At 40.6% G+C, this 23,068-nt stretch overlaps 3 protein-coding genes across 3 annotated transcripts; 1 reads left to right on the top strand and 2 right to left on the bottom strand.

Moving 5' to 3' along the window:
* Nucleotides 1-3,511: 3,511 nt before the first annotated feature.
* Nucleotides 3,512-7,371, top strand: elovl1a (ELOVL fatty acid elongase 1a). Its single transcript, XM_079285134.1, has 8 exons — nucleotides 3,512-3,827; nucleotides 4,598-4,691; nucleotides 4,940-5,130; nucleotides 5,237-5,317; nucleotides 5,451-5,507; nucleotides 5,623-5,728; nucleotides 5,893-6,032; nucleotides 6,152-7,371. Exons 2-8 carry the CDS (start codon nucleotides 4,631-4,633, stop codon nucleotides 6,458-6,460), a joined length of 945 nt encoding a protein of 314 aa, XP_079141260.1. The 5' UTR covers nucleotides 3,512-3,827; nucleotides 4,598-4,630; the 3' UTR covers nucleotides 6,461-7,371.
* A 2,277-nt stretch (nucleotides 7,372-9,648) lies between these two features.
* cdc20 (cell division cycle 20 homolog) lies at nucleotides 9,649-13,712 on the bottom strand. The gene is made up of 11 exons (XM_079285130.1): nucleotides 13,638-13,712; nucleotides 13,024-13,235; nucleotides 12,771-12,913; nucleotides 12,591-12,687; nucleotides 12,381-12,506; nucleotides 11,941-12,137; nucleotides 10,969-11,063; nucleotides 10,635-10,863; nucleotides 10,281-10,406; nucleotides 10,046-10,163; nucleotides 9,649-9,903 (listed from the first exon to the last, which is right to left on the bottom strand). Exons 2-11 carry the CDS (start codon nucleotides 13,211-13,213, stop codon nucleotides 9,731-9,733), a joined length of 1,494 nt encoding a protein of 497 aa, XP_079141256.1. The 5' UTR covers nucleotides 13,214-13,235; nucleotides 13,638-13,712; the 3' UTR covers nucleotides 9,649-9,730.
* Nucleotides 13,713-16,207: 2,495 nt separating this feature from the next.
* Nucleotides 16,208-21,449, bottom strand: LOC306789276 (uncharacterized protein). The gene is made up of 6 exons (XM_079285138.1): nucleotides 21,247-21,449; nucleotides 20,119-20,301; nucleotides 19,728-19,985; nucleotides 17,746-17,844; nucleotides 17,383-17,400; nucleotides 16,208-17,047 (listed from the first exon to the last, which is right to left on the bottom strand). Exons 1-6 carry the CDS (start codon nucleotides 21,311-21,313, stop codon nucleotides 16,950-16,952), a joined length of 723 nt encoding a protein of 240 aa, XP_079141264.1. The 5' UTR covers nucleotides 21,314-21,449; the 3' UTR covers nucleotides 16,208-16,949.
* Between the last annotated feature and the right edge of the window lie 1,619 nt (nucleotides 21,450-23,068).

The following is a 23,068-nucleotide window of genomic DNA, read 5'->3' on the forward strand; positions in this document are numbered from 1 at the left end:
CAGTCAGGAAGAGCCCGGAGGAGGAGCCTCACTCCGGGGGACAGAGGAAGACAAATAAACTGCATCCACATTTTCATGACCAAATCTGGACGGATTTTAAGTCATATGTGTGTTTTTACATTTTATTCATTAATCGTGTCCACTACTGTGCGTAAAAGTCACGTCCGGCTTTAGGGCTACTTTCAAAGCCCTCGAGTCAGTGAGCGAGCGACTGAGTGAAATGTGGTTTCCCAGAACAGGTGTATCCGATGATCTCTTACAGAGTTCAGTGTTCCTCGCTGATGCCCAAAGTGGCACAGCTTTAATCCTGTGCAGAGCAGATACATATAGGTGTCCAGGCCGGCACTTAATGTACTGAGACAAAGTTAACTCCGTGTATGACGCAATTTTAATTTGTTAAAATATTGTCATTTTTTTTGTCATTAAATCAAAATACAATCAACTTAATCCCACAGGGACTCGATCTTGTTTTATGTCATTTTTGAAAGTAAAAGTCAATTAGTTGTTGATGTTTGGAGAGGTGGTGGTGTCGAAATATTTCCTTATGTGTTCCACAACATTAAACAAAGAAAATAAGGTCAGTCAGAGGAGAGAGGCTCGTTCCACGCGACGCTTATTCATTTCTCTTTATCTCACGTGTGTGTGTATTTGTGTGTTACATGCCACATTAAAAATAATAAGCAAAATCAAATAGTGATATGTTTGTACATCAAACTGATCACAGGTATAATGGTTGTTTATTGGAGGATATTATTTTACTGTTAATGTTAATGGCGTTAACCGACAAGAACCTACACCTGTCATTAGGTTAACTGAGTAGTTATATTATATATGTTGTACATGTATATATATACTGTGTATATATATATATATATATATATATATATATATATATATATATATATATATATATATATATATATATATATATATATATATATATATATATATATATATATATATATATATATATATATACTGTGTATATATATACATACATACTTGTATATTGTTTGACCGCTGGGTGTCGCTGTTGCTCACTTTACTGTTGAGGTCAACGTTGTTGTTTTCAGCAATGTTTTTCTGAGCTGATCTGTTCATTTCTTCAGGACTAGTTTGTCCCCTTGGACAGATTCAGCTACTTATCAATATATGAATACAACACAATTACATTTGCAAGTATTGTGTTGATGATTAATCGTTTTACTCGTTGTCATCGTCTGATCCTTGTTCTCAATATTACAATGATAGGATTCACACAGATCATGAAACACAGAGAAACACTTCTTAGTGATCTTTCGGTCAGCAGCAGTGTCTCCATCTCCACAAGCTCGTCTGGACTCGAGATGTTCTGCATAAATACTGTCATTATTTCAGTTCCTGACTAAAAACACATCCATAATCTGTCATGTTTGACTTTGCAACACTGACAACAGGTCAGCCTGATTGACACAGCATGATGTGAAACATTTAGAACTGGTTTGCTATTGACACAGTGGTAATGTTGTGTACTTTTTTGGAAGCTAAACTTTCTTCAATGAGAATAGACAAAGCATACAATCTTTGTGACTTGTGAAAAAAAAGAAAGAACAGACAATCAAATCTCAAAGCATGCGTGTCCTGAGACGTTGGTGTCTCAGTAATTAGCATGTTGATGGGTGAGTTTCTACTGTTAGTGATCCTGTTTAGAGAAAAGTGTGACCATTAAAGACAACCTCGCCCCCTTTGAGTCAGTATTCACATTCATTTGCTGGAATGAGAAACCTGAACTCCACATGATGAACCCAACTGACCCCGTTCAGTATAGTGACCAGTATAGTGAGTTATAATAATTGTTTCACACGTTTTTGGTCAGCTAGGTTGTTAACAGTACCGTTAATGAAATGCAGCTTGGTTGCAAACCATACTGTTGTATTACGAAACACCATGCTCGTCACATCGAGGCTTCCCCACATGGAATCTATCTACCTATTCCAAGAATGTCAGCATCACTGAGGAGGGAATTTTTGCTGCTGTTTCATAAACTACCACATTGAATGTTAAATTCCACAATTGGCAAATGGAGGACGACCCGGTATGTCTATTCTCTGCTTATGCCGTTGGGCAGAGAACTGGGGGCCAATGTTAGGTTGTTTATTTATTTCTATGTGATAAACTCTATTGGGCTAAACATTGACTTAGGTCAATGTGAAACGGTCACAAGACCAAGAAGAACAGAGTGTGGGTTGTAGTTTGTATTAATATGGCAGCTACAATAAAACAGCTGACCGCACGGTTAGAGACAATGACACCAAGTCTCACATTCAGTCTGGATGAAAAACATGTCAGCGCGCTGAACATTTAACACATCAGTCGTGCTTTGTTTCTTCGACAGTACATATTTCTGGCTGCTGGTATGCAGCTGGTATGTTTGGAAATTCTTCAGTCCAGCTGCCCCCCCCCCCACACACACACACACACACACGCTGTTGAATATGTTAACACACTTTGTTTCTCTTCCATGCATGAGACGAGTGAGACTGAGAGCCACACACTCGAGTGACCAGTTAGTACAGCCACTGCTCAAGTTCTAGTCCTTCTCCACCACCAAGAGAGATGGAATGTCAGTATACAAAAGCTAAAAGCTGTATGACATACAAGCACCACACTCAATCATTGTCGTTTTCTTTTTCCCCGGAATTCCCTTCATGACAAAACCGTCCAACACCTTAACTTGTTTTAAATCGAAATATTCAACTCAGCATGTTAAAAACCACATCAGCACGTCATGTTTTGTATTTAAGATGTTGTGCATTAACCATATGTTAAATAGGTTTTCATGCCAGCACTTCATTGAGGTGGCCCCCATATGCTAACCTGACAAACACCATGTAACCAGACGACTCCCCCCACCTTCCTTCCTCTTTCCCAACCAGCCAACTGTTCACTCTGAGATACATTTCATAACCTCTATCCGGGATTCACGCCCATCATCCCCGTTGATCGAGAAACAGGTAAAACCAGAGGCACAGGAGAGCCCGTCATAGGCAGCAAGGGTTGGACGAGAACCCAGCCTCTGAGCCGCAACGTGGGAAGGGATGGGCAACTCAAAAAAAAAGTGACGTGATGTTCATGAATGTATGACCGCTGATTTCACCTTTAGCCCGAATCCTGTTTGATGGACATTTGTGAAGTGGCATGATCGATCCTTTTTTGACTGGACCAAAGGTGCATTTAAACTTTTCAGACATAATAAAAATTGCCAACTGGTAAAGTTCGTTTTTTACTCATTCTCATGTACTTATTAACTGGTTTTCCTTGCCCAAAAACGGGACCATTCCCCCCTGGGTCTTGGTTTTAGGCCTGTCACACCATGACCCCATCCCCTTCCTTCACCACTATTGGTGAGACAGTCCAATCACAAACAGGCTCTGTGAGGATAGGAAGGTGGAGCTAAGCATTGAAACAGGGTGTGGTCCTGAAACCAGCAAGGTCTGTAGTAGTGCCCCGGGGTTTAAATTGACTTGAATGATCCCGGTCCCATTGCTGGCCTCTCAACTTTTACTTATCTCTCTCTCTGTCGCTCTCGCTTCCTTTCCACATCTCTTACCTGTGAAACTTTCAGCTCTTTTTTCGATTGCTTGTAAAAAAAAAAAAAAAAAAAGAAGGAAAAGAAATCTGAAACATTTGAGGAAGGCTTGAGGCCGCCGCCCACGGAGAAGCTCTGCATGTATGTGGTTCAGCGCTCACTGATTGATCTGTTTCTCGGGATTGAGTGCTGCCTGCCGTGGCTGTGCAGCTGCTTTCCTCTCACACAGGAGTGAGTGCTGAGGACTTGTGTTCTACCGGTGAGTCACTTGTTACTTACACATCAGCAAGTATTTTAGCAGTTTAAGTGATCTGAGATTTGTAACCCTGCTGCTCCTGTAAAGTTCATTGTGGGTTTTTTTTTTTTTTGAATGTAAGGAAGTGTCTATTTTAACTCACCACGGTGTCTTTTGCCAGACAAACCCTCTGCTTTACAGCTCAGTAATGTTTATCTGGATTAGGACATCAAAACGTGACTTATTTTTAGTAAAGTAATGCTCTGTAGTGTAGGAGAACACCCTGGAAATCTCTGATCAGCTCATATCTTGGTGGCTGAGGTTGGCTACGCTGTAAGGGCCAAGTTCTTTGCCTCACCTGTTTGACTTGCTCTGTTAGTCAGCAATGGAGTATGTCATTGTTTCTAGACTGACATCGGATGTTTCACAATCCTTCATGAAATATTCATAGATTTCTTTTCAAGTCATTGTTTTCTTTGTTAATCACTAAATGAAATTAAGCTTTTCATTTTTAAAGGAAGTACATTTAGTGCTAAACCGGTGAGGATTTGTTGCTCCCATGCTTCACTTTGGATCAGGCAGTGAGAGGAGCTCCTGCTACAGAATTTAATTTTTTTTAAAGTTTGTACATGAGGGCACTCAGAGGTATGTGTGTGATGAGCCTGTGCAGCTGTCTCCTGTTTGTTCAGTCTGCACATGGGACAGGTTGCTTTGTCGCTCACCTGCCCAACCGGCCTCTCTTTCATCGCGGCTTCATCTCCTTTTTTTTGTCCGTTTCTTATTTTTTTCCGCAGTGGTTTAATAAGTAAAAGGAAAAAGGAGTCACCATGCTGCGAGAAGCTGTATCAAACATTTTAAAACTCCAAACATTTGTGGAATCGAGAATTGGTAAGTGTCTTTGTCTCTGATACAGATTTACACCTCTGCTTTGTGAAAATATGATTGAATACCTTGTGATCTAAAGGCATAATAATAACATGCTGTGTAGAAAGTTTTAAAAGGGCCTTTCTTCGTGTCTTTCTTTAACCTATCCCATGAATCTGCCACAAACTGTGTATAAAGTGCATTTACTGTTGACCCAGGCATCTTTTTGTGCCGATATAATGACGAGAAATGTTTGCTTTCATTGTCCTAAGATGTCCGAGTCATCGACTACCCGCTGATGGATGGTCCCGTAAAGATGACCGCCATCCTGATAGCCTATGTCATCTTCTCAAAGAACATCGGACCTCACCTGATGGCAAACCGTAAACCATTCCGTCTCAACTCGGCCATGATAGTCTACAACCTCAGCATGGTTTTACTGAACGCATTCGTGGTGTACGAGGTAAAGAAAATCATTGACAAATAAGGCCGTTCGCTGACTAAAATCCCAATTTCTTCACGCGCCAGAGTGCTTGTAACAGCTGCTGATGTGTGTTTGACATCTACAGTTCCTGATGGCTGGATGGGGCACCACGTACACGTGGAGATGTGACCTTTGTGAATTGGGAACCAGCCCAGAGACTTTACGGGTAAGCCGGTAAATTGTTAGACATTGTCCTGGGAGCAGAGGAGCACTCGCTGGCGTGTCCTAGAAAGACAACGTAGGCCGACTTTGAGGTTCGGACTGATGTTACAGCACTTTTCTTCTTTTCACTCCCGTAGATGGTTCGAGTGAGCTGGTTGTTTTATATTTCAAAATATGTCGAACTTCTTGACACAGTAAGGACATGTTTTTTTTTTCCCCTCGCTTTAATTGTCTGACCTTTTTTTTTTTTTTTCTACGACATCTATATTTTGTGCACGCTAACTTGAGCTTGTTCTACTTTTACTCGAGGTGTTCTTTGTGCTGAGGAAGAAGCAAAGCCAGATCACATTTCTCCACGTGTTCCATCACTCCTTCATGCCCTTTACGTGGTGGTGGGGTGTCACCCTGACTCCTGGTGAGGTTTACTCAGCATAACATCAATGCAAAACACATCTCCTCAAATTACAGATTGACATTACTTTGCATCCAGTGCAAGGCCAAAACAATAAACTGGAGCGATGACTGAACATTTGCATACAAATGTCTAATGGCATGCATCTTTTTTTTCCCCCTTTTAAGCTGGCGGAATGGGCACCCTCCATGCCATGGTGAATGCAGCCGTCCACGTCGTCATGTACTCCTATTACCTACTCTCTGCTGCTGGACCTCGCTTCCAGAAATACCTGTGGTGGAAGAAGTACATGACCGCCATTCAGCTTGTAGGTCCTTTTTTACATGTATATTTATTATGACATGACTGGGATATATGATTTTCCAATGGATCTGGGTCAGAATGAGATTTGAAATGACAATCTGTCTTTTCCCTGCTGTTTCACAGATACAGTTTGTTGTGGTCTCCATTCACATCAGCCAATACTACTTCATGGAAACGTGTGACTACCAGGTTCCCATGTGGATCCACCTGATTTGGCTGTATGGAGTCTTCTTCTTCCTCCTCTTCTCCAACTTTTGGATCCAGGCCTACATTAAGGGAAATCGGCTTCCCGTCGTGGAGGACAAGCCCAAGCAGAACGGCTCGACCGGTGAAGCAGTCTCTGTGGTGGCCAATGGGAAACCCCTGGAGAATGGGAATGCGCACCACCATACCAACGGCAAAATCTTCCTGGGCAAAGTAAAGGAAATCTGACTTGGGGACTCTGGATAGGCTCTATAGAGCTACCTTGAAAATGTCATTTGTATCTAGTAGCTTATTGAAACGGCACAGATTTAGATATGTCACTTCTAAACTGCATAATTTCTTTATAAATCGACTTTTCTTATGCACACTTGTTGGGATATGTGTTTTGGTGGTGATCTCCGCTTGCCACAATGTTTGTTAGTCGTTGTGAAAACTATTAACTGTGATGAACACTGTATGGAAATTGGTGCTCATTTTGTCACACATAGTATTCTTCAACTCGGGCTTGACCCACACAAGCCTGACCCACACTACCGTTTGGCTGGCATGACTATTGTTGCACAGTTTCCACTGAAGACCAGCACATATAAGCAACTTCTACAGACTTTTTGTCAAAACAAAGCTTTCATTGTGAATGTCATATATTAAGTTTTGTTCTGTTTTTATTTATCTTTTGAAATAAAACACTTTTTTTAGATAAAGGTCTGTCATTTGGAAAGTAGTTATGATGTGCACTTTGTAAGAAACATGCCACGCCTCACCTTTAATAATTGAGGAAAATAAATGTTATACTGTATATTACAGTATTTTTTTGCTAAATTAGGTAGTGACATTTTCATATTAATCCATTATGAGTTCTGCAACACTGGTCTATTCTCAGCTTACTGTGCATAAAGTCAATAGAAAGTACTTTCTTTTGAATTCGAGTTTCATCAAACGTGTGCCGTTTCTGAATATCACTGCGGAATGTATATATTGATTGACCTACCAGTGTTTTTACTGCTGTTCATTACACATGTGCACTGATGACTGTTGAAGGGTGATCTAGTTTTGAAGGACTGATTTTAAAGAAATTGTATATTTACCACAATGACAGGAGTGGATGTGTATCCAGGAGCTGTTTATATATTACAATCAACCCTCAGTAGATTAACCTGTTTCTGACTTACGCAGAAATAAAATCTCTAAATGTTTTGTAATCTGTGTTTTACAAATGTTTCACCAAAGAGGTGAAGTCATATTTATATTTTATTATTCTTTAAACTAACATCAAATTAAATCTTGGGCATAAATAATATGATTAAGAATTCATGGATAATTAACCTCAAGGATGTGTGTGTATACTGTGTGTATATATACATATATACAGTCAGGACCATAAGTATTTGGACTGTGACAGTTTTTCTGATTTTGCCTCTTTACACAACTCCAATGGATTTGAAAGGAAGCAGTAAATATGTGGTTGAAGTGTAGACTTTCAGCTTTAATTAAATGGATAAAACAAAAATATTACATCAACCATTATGGAATTATGGCCATTTTTACACAGCCCCACACATTTTCAGAGGCTCAAAAGTAATTGCACAATTGTCTGACAAACGGTTTCATGGCCAGGTGTGGCCCGTTGTCACTATTTCATGAAAAATGATGCAGATAATAGGATTCAAATTGTTAAATTAGCATTTGCTGGTCCATGGAACTCTCAGCATGCGGACCAAAAAGGTGTCAATGGAAGTGGAGGTCATTATTAGGTACAAAACGTAACAAACCTATCAGTCAGACAGCAGAAACATTAGGATTGACCAAATCAACAATTTAGTACATTCTTAAAAAGAAGGAATTCACTGGCAAGCTCACCAACACCAAAAGACCCAGAAGACAACAGAAGACATCTAAAGTGGATGATCGCAGATTTCTTTCCTTGGTGAAGAAAAACTCGTCAAGAACACTCTGGAGGTAGGCGCGTCATTGTTAAAGTCTCCAATCAAGAGACGCCTTTATGAATCTAAATACAGAAGGTTTACAAGGTGCAAACCATTGGTAACACTGAAGAACAGGAAGGCCCGATTAGACTTTGCCAAGAAAACATCTGAAAAAGACCAAGCAGTTTCTGAAAAAGATTCTTTGGAGATGAAACCAAGATTGACTTGTAACAGCATGATGGGGAAAGAAAAGCGTGGAGAAGGAAAGGAACGGCACATCATCTGTCTGACATGGTGGAGGCAGTGCTGTGGATGGGCATGAATGGCTGCCAATGGAACTGGGTCACTGGTGTGTATTGGTGATGTCACAGCTGATAGAAGTAGCAGGATGAGTTCTGAGGTGTTTAGGGCTAAACTATCTGTTCAGATTCAGCCCAATACTACTAAACTGATTGGATGGCACCTCACAGTGCAGATGGATTGTGACCCAAAAGATAATGTGAACACAACCCAAGAGCTTCTCAAGTCAAATAAATGGAATATTCTTCAATTGGCAAAGTAAGTCACCTGATCTAAGCCCAAGTGAGCAGGCTTTTCACTTTCTGAAGATAATACTGAAGGCAGAAAGACCCAGACACAGAAACTGGAGGATGCAATAAAAGGCCTGGCAAAGCATAAAAAAACACTCCGTTTTTGGTGATGTCTAGAGGTGCCAGACTTCAGGCAATCATGACTGCAAAGGATTTTCCTCCAAGTATTAAAAATAATGATTATATCCACAATTATACTAGTTCGTCCAATTACTTTTGAGCCTCTGAAAATGTGTGTGTGTGTGGGGGGGGGGGGGGCTGTGTAAAAATGGCCACAATGGTTGATTTTATTTGTTTTAGCCATTGAATTAAAGCTGAAAGTCTACACGTCAACCACATATTGACTGATTAGTTTAGTTAAAACCAAATCAGTTAGAATACATCTGCAGGTTCAAGTAAAATCTCACAGCGCTATCTAAAGGAAACACTGCCACCAGATTCAGACAAAACCTTTAAATTGCAGAAACGGCAATAAGGGTTTAAGTCATACGTGACATTGACCCAGACAGCCAATAAGGTTAACCTAAAACCAGCAACAGCCCGATTAGATTTGAGGCTAAAAACAACTTTATTATTTTGTTAGTTTGGCTGGTGGTAGAGATTTATGTAAAGTGGCCATCACGTACTCTGAATTGATGTTCTTAAAAATGCTCATTTGCAACAAGGCAGTCTATAACACATGCCAATTAACTGACAGAAGCACATCAGATAATCAAACCATTTATTTATAACCCAGTCTACTGTATACAATGCATTCTGATATCATCAAAGCTAAGTGAAGGCTATAAATACATTGCTTAAACACTTGTACTTTACTACATTCGCAGACTTTTATAAAACAAGTCAAGACCAAAAACCCATTACAGCGCCAATGGCAGCAGCAAGTTGAGTCACAGCTAAAATACTGGGTCGATATCTTTATTGTAGATTAAAAACAGTCGCACATACGCAGAGACCAAAAAAATAAATAAATCAAGACTGAAAAATTATCTGATTGACTGACGAATGACGCTGGTTGATTTGACCAGCCTCTCTTTGGCCTTCTTAAAAGGATCCATCTCAAAGCTCTTCCACAGTCGGATAGTCTCGTCCCCAGCAACGGTCGCGACAGTAGAGCAGTCGGGGCTCAGAAGCAAACTGAGAACTCTGTCGTCGTGGCCTAGATAGAAGAACACACGCATTGAAAGGGTTGGACCAGCAGAAAGCATCAAGTGCAGCAGCTTCCAGTTCACTGGAGGTTTCTTTTAAAAAGTTAAGCATGAACAAGTACAGAGCCGATTCAGTCCAGAACAAGAACTTACCATTGAGCTCTGCAACCCTTTTGAGAGTGGGGTACTTCCAGATAACTACATTGTTGTGGGCATATCCATGGGCAGACACCAGCTCCTTGTAGTTGGGTGCAAACACCAGGGACGAGATCTGAAAAGAAAGCGTGTGATTTGAGAACCCTCAAAATGTCAGTACTTTGACCCCCCCTCCCCCCACACACACTTTGAAGAACCATTTGACACCAAGGGTCTATCAGTATGGCCATACCTGGGACTGAGTGTCAAGTGCACCGATGCAGGAGCCACTGTTTACATTCCAGATGCGGATGTGACGGTCACTGGTGCCACCTCCAGACGCGAGGACGTTTGGCTGCCACGGACACCAGGCCAAAGCCTAGAGTGATAAGCACATCCAAAAGGTAAGTTTCAAGCGTTACACAAGTCTATGGAAGAAAAATTAATGACAAACTGTATTAAACGCTTTATCCCAACAGTAAATAAAAAAAGAAAAAGAAAGAAAAAAAAAAGTAGCGTGAACACAAGCAGGAAAAATCTCATCTTGCATGTTTGGCAAATTGCTCAAACAAAGTCCATCTGCTGGCGCAAGTATGAAGCCACTCGCCTTAACAGCGCCTTGATGTTCACTCCAGGAGCGGACCGACTGGCTGGCGGTGCCCTCCTGCACACGGGGCCATACATGCACCATGTTGTCATTGCCTCCACTGGCTAGGTATCGCCCATCAGGGGACCACTTCAGCCCACACACCTCCTGTGAGTGACCAGTGAGCGTGACGATGTGGTGGTCTGCCACCCTCACATCATGATGGTGAATGTGTCCCGATCTCGAACCGCTAGGGAGGGGGGGAAGAAACATTATATTTGAGTCCAAAAAACACTCACACCAATGGAAATGCAAGTTTTGGTCTGTTATATCAGAAAGGAAGAAACTACTGTACCTGGAGAGAACATGGTCATTCCAGCTCAGGCTAACAACTCGAGACGTATGGCTAGCCATGCTGCGTAGACGCTTCTGGCTGTAAACGTCCCACAACTAAGAATACATAAGAAAAAAAGAAAGAAAACTTTCCATTAAAAACGTGATAGGAAGCGGTTCTTTGATTGCCATGTGTCCGTCCCAAGTCTGTTATTGCATCCCCGTTTCCCTCACTTGCATCTTAGTCCCTCCCACCAGGGATGCATGGAGAGACGCACGGAAATACATTTGAAGCGAAATGAGACTCGCTGTCCTCTGAAGCGCCAAGTGAAGAGACGTCAGTTTCCGATGACTGCGGCCGCTGATCACAGCTGGATCAGTCGGCTTTAACAGCTGGAGAGACTTGACCGAGTTTGTGTCTGCTCACATAATCATTGTACTTAATGGTAACTAATGATACCAATAAACAGTCGTCACTGCCAGAGTAGAGGTGTTTTCTCTGTAGCCCGTTACCTCTTTAACAAACTGCATTAGTCTTTATACTGTGTTCCGTTTCTGAATGATGCGCCTCACGTGACTGAATGGAATGATGATAAATGATGTAAAAAGTGTCTGTCTCTCCGACTTTAATTGTATCTATAACAAAAATTACAAATCTTTCTAATAAATGATGAAAGTTGTTTGTGGTCCTTTAGTTGTTCAGTCTACAACGAACACATTTAAACCAGATGGTGAATCAGAAAACTAACAATATAAAAATAGAGTTCAATCTCTGATCTGTCTGGTATGAAATTTAAGTGATTTTTAGAAAACTCTGATCAGCTACAGCATCCAATCACATAACTTATGAACAATAAGGGGGCGTCTCAGCCATTAAAACACTTCCTGGAAGGCTGTTCTCCTGCATCCTCGCTCATGGAGCCTCAGAGTTCCCTCCTAGCTCCTCAGAGCAGAAAATGCAACTAAAGTAGTATGTCCAACAGCAAACACTGACCTGAATATTGCAGTTGCTGGTGCCGATAGCTAGGTAGGTTCCGTCTTTGGTCCAGGACAGTGAGCAGATGTAGTCCTCCTCGTGCTCCAACTTCATGAGAAGAGTGACATCTCCTTGGGTGGCATCCAGCAGGTAAACACAGTTATGAAGAGCAACAGCGAGAACATTTCGACTGCTCCAGTCAAGCAGATTTAAATCTGGGGGGAAAAAAAGGGGGGGGGGGAATGAATACTTTCCATCTGTACAGGAGTGTCCTTTTTGCATAAATATCAAATATTTATGCACAAAATTTAGTGATCAATTTAGTGATCAATGTCCACCCTCAGTGGATCGCAGTGAATCTAAAATGTGAAAGGTTACGCATACATTGTTGTCGTCACAGAATTAAATTCCAACATGTACGAATATTTTTAGGAAAACCTCCCAAGATTCAAACTTACAGAAATCATTTCGAAGCTCAGGAGCGTCCAAGATTCTGTCAGGAGTCGAAGATATGTATCTCGTCTTTTTGACAGAAGCAGGAGTGGCACCCTGACTGTAGAGCACTTTCAAGTTGTTTTGATAACCTGTAAATAAAAGAATACAACTTTACTTTCTGTATTCCTGCATTACTCTCGTCAAGTAACATGTTGACAGACGAACAGCCTTACCTTCTGGAGCATTCAGTGGTTTCCCTCCAATGTGCAGGATCTTTGCGTCTTCAATGTTGTAGCCATTTAAGGACATGGACCAGGCCGTCTGGCTTTCCTTTAAAGACATAAAACCTAGATCAATAAAAGCATTCATCAAGTAAAGGATGATAAGGAAATAGATTAAAAATGATAACTTACCGATGTTACTGTTGGGTTGATTGCGTCCACAGGCTCGTTCTCCTTAGTGAGCAGGAAACTTGCCACATCCATTTGTTTGCTGTTTCTGGTGGGAATGAAGCGGTCTCCCCCCATCTTAGAGGGTGTTGTTTTTTTGTTTTTGCCTGTGACACAAAAAATAAATACTCAGCTGGGTTACCATTAGCAGAGATGGAACTAACAATACAGACCTCGGCTAAGTCTTACGTTGCATGAAAACAGCTGCACACATTACCTGGTGTTTTGCTCGGCGTTTTTGATGAGCTGAGGGACACATTGGCGGATTTGCCAGGCGACAACCCGTTCAGGGCCGATGCGTTTGATGAGCTGGCCTTCCTCTGCCACCTCGCCATGGGAGCGTTTGTGATGGGCATGTCCAGCTTCAAGATACTGTGGATGTCGTTCTCAAACCCAAACTGCGCCATTTTATCCAGGTTGTCGCACTACCTGTCGTACATCAGGGCAAATAGATACAAACAAATAAGCGCTGATGTGCAAGACTATGTTAACCGGCTATCGAGCTAGTTCTAGGTCCGTTATATAGGCGAGGCATGCACTGCTAATGCTAGGCGCTCAGAAGTAACCTTAGCACTAACGTTACTTCAGCGGCTGGTAGGAGAAAACGCAATTTCATTTGAATGAAAATTAAGACAAAGCAGTCGTTTAACAGCCGCTAAACATGTTTGCATTAGTCTGGTACAATGACTGCGGTTAAACATGGCTCACTAGCTAAACAAACGTAAACGAACACAGGTTAGCATTAACTTCAATGACATTAAGCGCTTTAAGAGTTGATTTAACGTCCACAGTGGAACTTTTAAAACCTCAGAATAAACACACTAATCTCACCTCTTCAAGAAAACGTGGAATACTCTGGAGGAACACTGGACTTTCTCTGGCGTCTCGTTCTCAATTTTGAATTCCGTGACGATGACGCCACACGGTTTAAATCCCAGAAAGCGCTGCTGCTATTGGTTCGTTCTAGGAGCTGCCGTTATCGCCAGGCATTGCTATAGCAATATTTACAAATGCGTGTCTGTGATTGGTGGAGGAAACGTCCTAACAGGAAACGGCCTCCTCAGCCACAAAAACATCGCGCCATCTGTCGGCAGGAACATGATATTGGGTTTGTGTGATATGAAAACAATAAAAACAGAGAAATTCTATTTAAATGTAGATTTTCTGAAGAACGACCGAGTGAAAGTTGCGTCACTTTAAATGTCAGCTATCAAATGTATTTTATTTAATTATTTGAAGGTTGAGAATTGTATTTGAAGGAAAATTACACAAATGTTTGAATCACAAAGGGTGCTGTAATACATACAGGACACCTACAATGTATCCTGGATTATTCTTATATTTCATAGCATGATTAAAAGAAGTATCCAAAAGATCCAATTAACTTTCAAATGGAGTTGAATGCCAAACACATTATTAACATTAACCAATCACGTATTAATATTCTATTATATTATAGTAGAAGACTAATTTATACCGGGATATCTTTAAATGGATATCTGCAATATAACATTGGTTGGTGGTGCATACTGTAGCCTATATTAAGCACTGTAAGACATATTTTAAAAGAGCCATAATGAACACCCCTTATTTGTGTAAAAAAATCAAACATCAATCTTGTTTCATATTCTATTAGTAGAAGTACTGTAACCTACATTACTATTCACCATATTCAACCATCAAAATAAAAATCGTTTTTTATGTGTCAAGCATGAGGGATCATTTAATCGTTAAAACTATGTTCATGCCTTAATAATGCTAAAATCAAAGACTTTATCAACACAAATCAAGCATTTGTTTCTCTGCTCTTTGGTTTGAAGCTAAATTGGGATTAAATTATTGATCTATTAGTTAATTCTACCTCATGCATCATGGATGGTGTGCTTGAAAGGCAAAGTATCATCACAACTCCAAAAGATACAACTAGTTATGTTTTTGCTTTTATTTATTTATTTTCTTTTATTATTTGAATCAATACACTCAGACTTTTACTTTTCTAATACATAGAGAATAATACACAGACTTGATGAAGATACATACAATGACATTAACTGACTACTTTTCAGCAACAAGTAAGCATAAATTGCTGACAATAAAATAAATCAGATTGACAGCATTTATTCTCAGTGGGCTCTGTGGTGGAAAAAAACTGTTCAATAGTACCGAGTGAGTCCTATGATACTGAAATCAAGAAACATTGAGAAAAGAAGTTTCTCCTTAGCGTCTTTATTCTCTGTGTAGAGAAGGTTCAATCATCATACAGACCGCAAAGCGGTCTGAAGGAGGAACGCACCCACAGTGTTGGTTGTGTACGACTTATAAAGGCCTTGAGCACATGGTGGGATAGGAGGAGCTCATCACTAGGACATTTGGACAACAGTGATCATACACTGATCAACCATTGAATGGTTAATCACTGAGTGGTCCACTGATTGCGTCCCCATTCAGCCCCCTATCTAAGTTGACAGTATCATGCCCCTGATTAAGACACACATCCAATATTACTCAACCTGAGAGGACCCTCGCTGACCATGTCTGACATTGATGAACTTTAATACAAAAAGGGCCAAAACACTGAGTGGTCAGACAATAAAAACAGATAGATAAGTCATAGTAGAAATTAGCCATCACAGCTCCCACCAAACTTCTGTCAACATGTTGAATCTGGTTTGGTAAATAAAGTGAAAACAAAATGAATCGCTCTTAATGAGCACTACATTCTCATCATGAGACCAATTTTGACATCAAAAGAAACACTGCCTCTGATTTAACCTTTAATTACACCATGTCGAGTCCTTAATGTATTGTCTGGAAGGATTATATGCTAGAAAAGCATGACGACAACAAGAGGCAGCCTACATACAGCTCTTTTTGACTGTTACAAAAGAGGTTGCGTGTATACTTCGAACAATAACTATGGAAATAAATCCTAAATGTTAAACACTCATTAAACCATTACACAAACTAGATACGGTAGTCATTTTTGAAACTCTCTGATCATTGATGAGGTGTAAAGTAAATATCCTACTGTTGTCCCGTAGCTATAAGTCATAACGGGCCACCTGCATATATCCATATCTGGTCCAATGTTTATGTCATCACATTATATAAATTTTAAAATAACATATGCTTATACAACAATTTGTGTTGATAGCTTCTGGATATTTGAATAGTGTATCATGCAGGCATATTTTTGTTGATGGCTGCGTAAATATAGAAACTTGGAGAATGGCCAAACGGCCACTACACCATCTAAGTCTTCTATAAGGCAGAAAATAGTGTAGCACCGTTTGTGTAAAGGGCTTCATTTTAAATATTACTTTTAATTAGATGTGTGAGAGGCGATGGCCAAACCATCCCTTAATTGGCTAAAAATAAAGGGGGGGGGGGGGGGGAAATTGTTCATTCTGGATTAAATCAGCATTAAGGTAACCTGACAGAGAGTCTATAGAGACGATATACATTATCCTACCATAAAAGTATCTTTAATCATACATTTTATTAAAATTCCACAAGAGCAAATAATAGGTTAAAACATCGAGACAATATCACAAAGAAATATGAGAGCCATACGGATGGAACCTCAAACAAAAAACAGCCCACCTCTTTTGGATAACTGGACACACTTAGGAGTCCATTCAGTGTGATTGGTTTATCAGTGGCACAACAAAACACTTGAGTTCAGCAGGGCTTCATCGACAGACTGTAAGACAATTTGTGACATTCTCTGTCTTAACGTACATTAGGAACGGTACACGCCTGAAATAGAACATTTTCATCGTATATTTTTATCACATATGTGGTTTCATTGAAAAGCTTAGTCCAGACAATATTTTCCGTCTGCCCTTAAAGTTATTAGTTGTGCAAAAGGAAGCTTGTACATTGCTGCAGAAAGTGAGCATGTTTACATGTCTTGGTGCATATTAAATAATTCAATTAAAAGTATATGCAATATGTGATAGAGGCATTAAAGTGCATTAAATAATGCAGTCTGGAATCCAGACCACACACACACAAACAGTGGCTGTTGGTGCTGTAGCAAAAGCTTGGTTGCATTGATGGAGCAACACTGCCCATAGTGTTAAATCAGTAAGTGGACAGTCAACAGGAGATATGGAGTCGAAAGCTCGAACGTGACCCTGTTCAACAGCTCTGAACTAAGGTGCTGTAACCGCCGCCTTTCACGTCTGCAGCAGTTTCAGTCATGTCTTTAGGGTAGTGTATAATTGAGCCGACAACACCTGCAAGGGAATCAAACGGCACAGATTAGGCTGAAATCAGGAAAAAATTAAAGAATAAAAAGCTGCAGTAACATATTGAGCCGCGCATGCTCACTCAACTTTGAATCCCTGTGTCACATGCTGACCTGACAATTTCAGTCATATTAAAAGAGAGTCATACTGAACAGGTATCACAGAAGGAATCAAAATGGATAAATGAAACAAACATGCCTATCCACAGGGTTTGTGGTTTTGAGTTCATTTAAATATTAAACTCTTGTCAATCTTCCCCCAAATATGGAAACTGAGAAGTCTACAGTGACTAAAGAGAAAACAGGGATTGTTGTTTGTCTTACCTCCTGGGTGCCTCAAACCTAGGGAGAGATTGTGAGAAAGACAAAGCACATGACTATGCTTTATGTGTCCCTGTGAGCATGAGGCGCCATAACAAAAATCATGTGACAGGAGAAGTCTCAAAATGTAGCAGAGTATATGAGGGTATTTACGGAGGGAATGAGGTTTTAAATTAAAAGCAGATGTAAAGATTAGATAGCTCCGGCTGTTTACAGACAATATGCAGCACTCAAGACTGCATTCTGCTACATTTCGCTGTATCATGAAGGCTGGTTTCGAGTGTGTAGCAGTTCTTAAAAGGCTATGAAACTTGTTTTGTTATTATCCAAATGGAAAGTGACACTCATGTATATACACACACTCACCCTGCTTTTTGGTGAGGAGGAGGCTGATTGTGACAAGTCCTGCAAATGCCACGAGCGTCAAGATTGGCATCAGTAGCCAAGGCAAAGAAATCCCTGGACCTAGAAAAACAAATGCAATTGTAACCCGACTGCATGCCAACCAACTGGCCTCTGTAAATTGCAACTGTAAATGGAGGGGCACTGTCGCAATCACAGGGACAAACTACGTTTCACTTTTGTGTAACCCTTTCATCTTGTAGCATATAAATGGGCCTCGTGCAGGAAGAAATATAGAAACAAATGTCCTCTTATTTTTGTTTGTATCCACAATTTGTTCATATTTTGTTAGTACCCATATATTGGGATTCACCAATGTTTTCGTATTCTTGCTCCATTGTGGTCGAGAGCACTTATTAAAATAGAAGAAAAAAAAAAAACATCTTGTTTTCACAGTCCACAAATTGTTTGTCCAACACAAGGAAACTGTTTGAATTAGAGGAACATAAAAACATTTTTTTTTAAATGCATGAATATCATATAATCAAATTTAGGTTACTGTATTTTATGATTAAGAGTAAATATAATTGTTATTAAATTTGTGGGCTAAACAAATTCTATTGGTCCAATGATCCCAACTAAGACCAACCCAAAAGCCTTGGATGATATTCTGGCGTTCAGCTACTGAATAGCTGACATACTGCTCTTAGATGCTTTGGCCATCCAGGCCTTGATTTTCCTGTAAGGTCAGTCTTGACGCTCTGGAAAATCATGTTTACCTAGTTAACAGTACCTCAATTTCACTACTAATGAAGTTCTTCTTCCTCTTACAGCCATTATTTGTGGCCTCTCTCCATTTCTCTGACATGTGCCAGAGTATTTGCACGACATCTACCCTATTAAAGTGTTTAAGGGACATCACCTACGCCAAGAATGAATCAGGTGTGCTGATTCATTATTCAGCACACCTGGGTACGAGCAGGTTTGGATGGCTAACAACGTTTGGTGCATCTGGAGTTGAGTCTCTAAACAGAAAATGTAAGAGACATTGTTACGTGCCGTGTTGAGTTTGTGCTCTCCCTCTGTTTTCCCGGATGCCACCCTCTGTCCCGGATGCCACCCTCTGTCCCGGATGCCGGCTGCAGCGACTGTTTGGCCGCGGCTGCGTTCAATCGCGATTAGCGGTGGCTGGTGGATAAGAGGAGAGGAGCTCCTGAAGGACACTCTCGGGCAGACCACAGCAGTGAGGCTGTGCGTACGAGTCGGTGTGGAGCCGACACCCTTGAGCTGAAGCTGCACCTTTGTTCCAGCCGTGTGGGCTGTTGTGTGTCGCTTTCTTTTTGTAAGAAACTTGTTTTCTTTTGTTGCCGTGCAAGCAGCTAGCCCTTTCATAACAAACACCCTTTTGTTAAACCGCTCTGATTGCTCAGTCTCTCCTTCCCTGGGAAAATAACAGAGTTACTCCCCGCATCCCTTAGATGCCAGAACGGGGAAAATAGACATTTAAGAGAATGTAGCTCTATGAGGCCCATTGGGTCATATGACAGTCATTTGGCATCAGCTGCCTCCACCACCACCACCATTCAGGCTTTTTTTAACACTGATTTCCAACTAGAACTATGAGGCAGCTACAGACCCAGAAAAGGCATGATCCAATATTGTGATTGATTCTATCTATTATCAATTACATTGTAGTGGCAATAACAGTGAATGAATAATGTAGAATGGGACCCGCCTTACAATGAAGTTGCACCTGATCATTCATGTCACAGTCAGAGTGCATTTATCGCAAAAATCATTTAGCTTCTATTAATGCTACACCTTTTACACCATTTTAGGTATTGTTAAGTTAAAAAAGGTTAAGTTAAAATCTGGCCCACAGCCCAACACTGCAGTATCAACAATGTGGTTATTTCAAAAAGACATATTTTGTGGGTAACATGCAGTCATTAGGTTTGACATTTTAACATCTGATGATAGTTGCAAAAGCAAGTACGGATACAAACCTGACTGCTCCTCTGAAAGCATCAGCTCTCTCATCAGCTTGATGCACCGCTCCTGAAGGTGGGTCCTCTCCGTCTTCGCGCGCTGCTCTTCCTGGTCCCACAGCGCTTTGAAAGCCAGCGCTTCCGGTACGTGGGCCGTCCACGTGTCGGTGTGGTCCAGATTCAGATAGACCTGCCCATCATAGAACACACGGTCGGCCCAGTGCAGCTGAGACCCCTCCAGTATGCATTCACGAGAACGAAGGACAGTGTGGTTTCCTAGGGAGGAAGATAAAGGCTGTTAACATGCACAACATTGGACTGACCGGCACATCAGATCTGAGGTGAGGTTTTGATTATGTCCATTTCTACAGTCGTTATAGTCATTACTAGTTCATGATGATTTTCTTACTCATGACTGAAGTCTGGTTGAAAGCGATAAGAGTTGGAAGGAGTGCATCAGCCGACATCGTTTGGACGATGCTGTCAACTTCCTGGCTTTTGCCAGTAAGAGAGAAGCCATTGAGAAGGACCTGCTCCACAACCTGCTGAGCACCCACCACTCCCCGCTGCTGGACCTGCACTATGACGGCATCTAATGGAGGGGCAACCAACATGCATACATTTAACAGCAAAATAAAAGAAAAAAGAAGGTGGACTCCAAATGTTACAGTAGGCTTTAAGTCCCCGTGGGAATGTTGTCATGTAATGAAACCGGAGATGAAAAATAGGCTAAAATGGAACTTGTGCAGAAAATACTCAAATGTCAGAAATTAGTCCTTTATGGACATTTTACTTTGCAAAATATAAATAGAAACTGAAAAAAACAAATCCATCGGATGAATGTTCCTTTAAATTATGAATGCTTTCACCGAAATTAATTTCAATATTGTAACGTTTTAAGTGGCACCAAGTCCATTACTCTTCAATGTATAGTCAATGCATTTGCAGTGGAAATAGTGCACACTGTCACCAGCTTTATTATTTTTTTTATCATTTCAGTTTTTAACAACACTGTCAGACTGGGGTTGATTTAAACTCTGAAGTCGTTATTTTTGGAGGAGTTTCCAATAATATGTATAAAGTAAAGGATAGAAGTGGATGCTAGAGACCTTCATTTTAATTGAATCCAATAAAACACCATAACTCACTACTGCCTCATAAATAACCAGAGCGAAACTAACAACTCATCATGACAGTGTCAACAAAGACCGAGCCCTACATTTCACCAAGACAATATTGATTGCAAGGCTATTGTATTGACAGTGCAGTTGTAAACTCAGCTGTGCAATAAACTTCTACCCTGCGAGAAGTAGAGAAGGAAAAGCGAAGCGACTCGCTTGTATGAACAGCCAGTCTACTGTACGTTAGGCTGCCACGGGCAACGTTACGTGCTCGTGAAGGCTAACTGACGTAACGTTACATTAACCCGTTTTGGGTTAACAATCAGTGTTTCAGGTTTGTGTGCAATCATGATTTCTTAATGCGATCTATTCGCTACACAGGAAAGCAATACAATGCAAAGAGACAAGCTTCTTACCTACTGGAACAGGAACACTCAGTGATAAGTCGCAGAACATGAGCACCAAAATGCCGAGTAAATGCATTTCTAGCGCTACTTGGTGACGACTTAAACCCCAACTTGTTCAAAACGTCTCCAGAGTTATAAATAGACAGGATCGTTCTTAAGCTATTCACGTGTAGCCAGCGCGCTAATGACACATCCTCGCCGAGAGACAAAACTTTCACAAGTACTTGTAGACGGTCACGAGCTACAGTACTGCTCTCCTCTTTACGCTTACTGCTCACTCCGGTTTCCTTTTCTTTAAATGTCCACCCGTCTCGCTCCTGATTGGCTAACCACTAGCCACTAACCGCTAACCACTAGCTGGATGGGACGGTTCTCTGCCCTCAGATCCAGTTCATAAAGGTTGTGCTCCGGGACAGTGAGTAGAACAAACAAGTCAGAGGGGACCATCCGAGGTGGCAAACGTAACCGAGGTGTTAAACAAGGCAACAAGGAGCCATTCATCATGGCAGCAGATAACGGAACAGCCCCCACACGTTCATGGGCATGCTGTGTTGATACTATAATTAAAGGTGTAACAAAAAACGAGGATAGATCATCATAATATTGTTCTACATACATGCCCCACAAGTCTACATGTCTTAAAGTCTATCTGAAGAACTGGTCATGTTTGAGGTCACTAAAGACTTTATTGTCCTTTATGGTATTCATTTTTAAATGAAGGCCTATGAATACAATAGTCATTTTATATATTTAGGAACGTATACCATCATTTAAAAAAAAGTATTATTAAGTTAGTACGGTAAGTAAATCTAGCTGTCTGCCTTGTCAATGATTCTGTGCAGCTTCCTACAAATATTTAGCCGATGGTCTAGTTCAAACATGATCCTGTATGCTGTCAATTATCGTTCATTTATAACTTTTAAACTGGCCGTTATCCTGGATGATACAGTCTGTTGTTTTCATTTGTCTGATAATAAGGCACATTCTGTTCATCTCAATCTCACAGTTTAATTTTAGGTCATGAATTCTGCATTCCCATTGTTATCATATCTTATGCGTCACATGAAAAGTTCAGAAAGAAATGACGCAGGAGCATAGTAAGATTTGTGTCAGTATCTCCAGTGTCTGTCTGTCTTCTATGTGTGTGGGCACATGCTATGTCACGTTATGTTATGTTGTCACCAGACCTTTAAAATGGCCTCAATCTTTTGGCGGATCTTTAAAATGGAAGGTATGCAGGTCAGATGGGAAGTGATAGAATAAACAGTCTGCTGTGAGAGTGCAGGAGACTTCACAGAGAGAGGGGACTGTAGGAGTCAGTAGGCTTTGCAGTAATACAATAACTTACAACACACTTTTGGTGACCATACTTTAACAAGCTTGTGATCCTGCTTATAGTGTTTCCCATGTCTCTTGAATGTGCTTGTATTTTCTTTGTGTTGTTCTTCTCACCATAGTCAGTTGTGACTCTGCATATATCTGCATCAAGAACTAAACAGGGGTCCATTTAGAGTGTTTGTGTTAGAAGCAGTAAAATGTTCTGTACTAATTAAATACTAAACACAGAGGGGAGCTACTGACTTTGGGTTTGACCTAGAAAACATCCAGTTAATAAGAAGGATTTTTAAGTTTTCTATTTTGTTTTCTTATTGTTATTCTTGTTCTTGGTCTCAGTATTAATCAAGAAGTATACTCACAACCTTGAAAGAAGTAATACCACAGTGTAAAAATATATGACAGCAAATAAAACGATACCTTTTTGGACCTCGCACCTCCCTTTTAGTTGTTTTTAACTTGAAAAAAAGTATATACTATCACCAGACACATGTCT

The sequence above is a fragment of the Melanostigma gelatinosum genome, assembly GCF_949748355.1.
Source record: "Melanostigma gelatinosum genome assembly, chromosome: 15".
Taxonomy (NCBI): domain Eukaryota; kingdom Metazoa; phylum Chordata; class Actinopteri; order Perciformes; family Zoarcidae; genus Melanostigma; species Melanostigma gelatinosum.

Bases quoted from the DNA above. Each gene is read 5' to 3' on its own strand.
- LOC306789276 (XM_079285138.1), bottom strand. From the start codon at position 21,313: ATGCATTTACTCGGCATTTTGGTGCTCATGTTCTGCGACTTATCACTG. The intron at 20,302-21,246 runs GTAAGAAGCTTG...CCCCTCCATTAG, and splicing joins GAGTGTTCCTGTTCCAGTAG to ATGCCGTCATAGTGCAGGTC. The intron at 17,845-19,727 runs GTTTGTATCCGT...TTGTTTTTCTAG, and splicing joins GCTTTCAGAGGAGCAGTCAG to GTCCAGGGATTTCTTTGCCT.
- cdc20 (XM_079285130.1), bottom strand. From the start codon at position 13,213: ATGGCGCAGTTTGGGTTTGAGAACGACATCCACAGTATCTTGAAGCTG. The intron at 11,064-11,940 runs GTCAGTGTTTGC...ATGTATTCTTAG, and splicing joins CCAGCAACTGCAATATTCAG to TTGTGGGACGTTTACAGCCA. The intron at 10,407-10,634 runs GCGAGTGGCTTC...TTATCACTCTAG, and splicing joins AACATCAAGGCGCTGTTAAG to GCTTTGGCCTGGTGTCCGTG.
- elovl1a (XM_079285134.1), top strand. From the start codon at position 4,631: ATGCTGCGAGAAGCTGTATCAAACATTTTAAAACTCCAAACATTTGTG. The intron at 5,131-5,236 runs GTAAAGAAAATC...TGACATCTACAG, and splicing joins ACGCATTCGTGGTGTACGAG to TTCCTGATGGCTGGATGGGG. The intron at 5,508-5,622 runs GTAAGGACATGT...CTTTTACTCGAG, and splicing joins ATGTCGAACTTCTTGACACA to GTGTTCTTTGTGCTGAGGAA.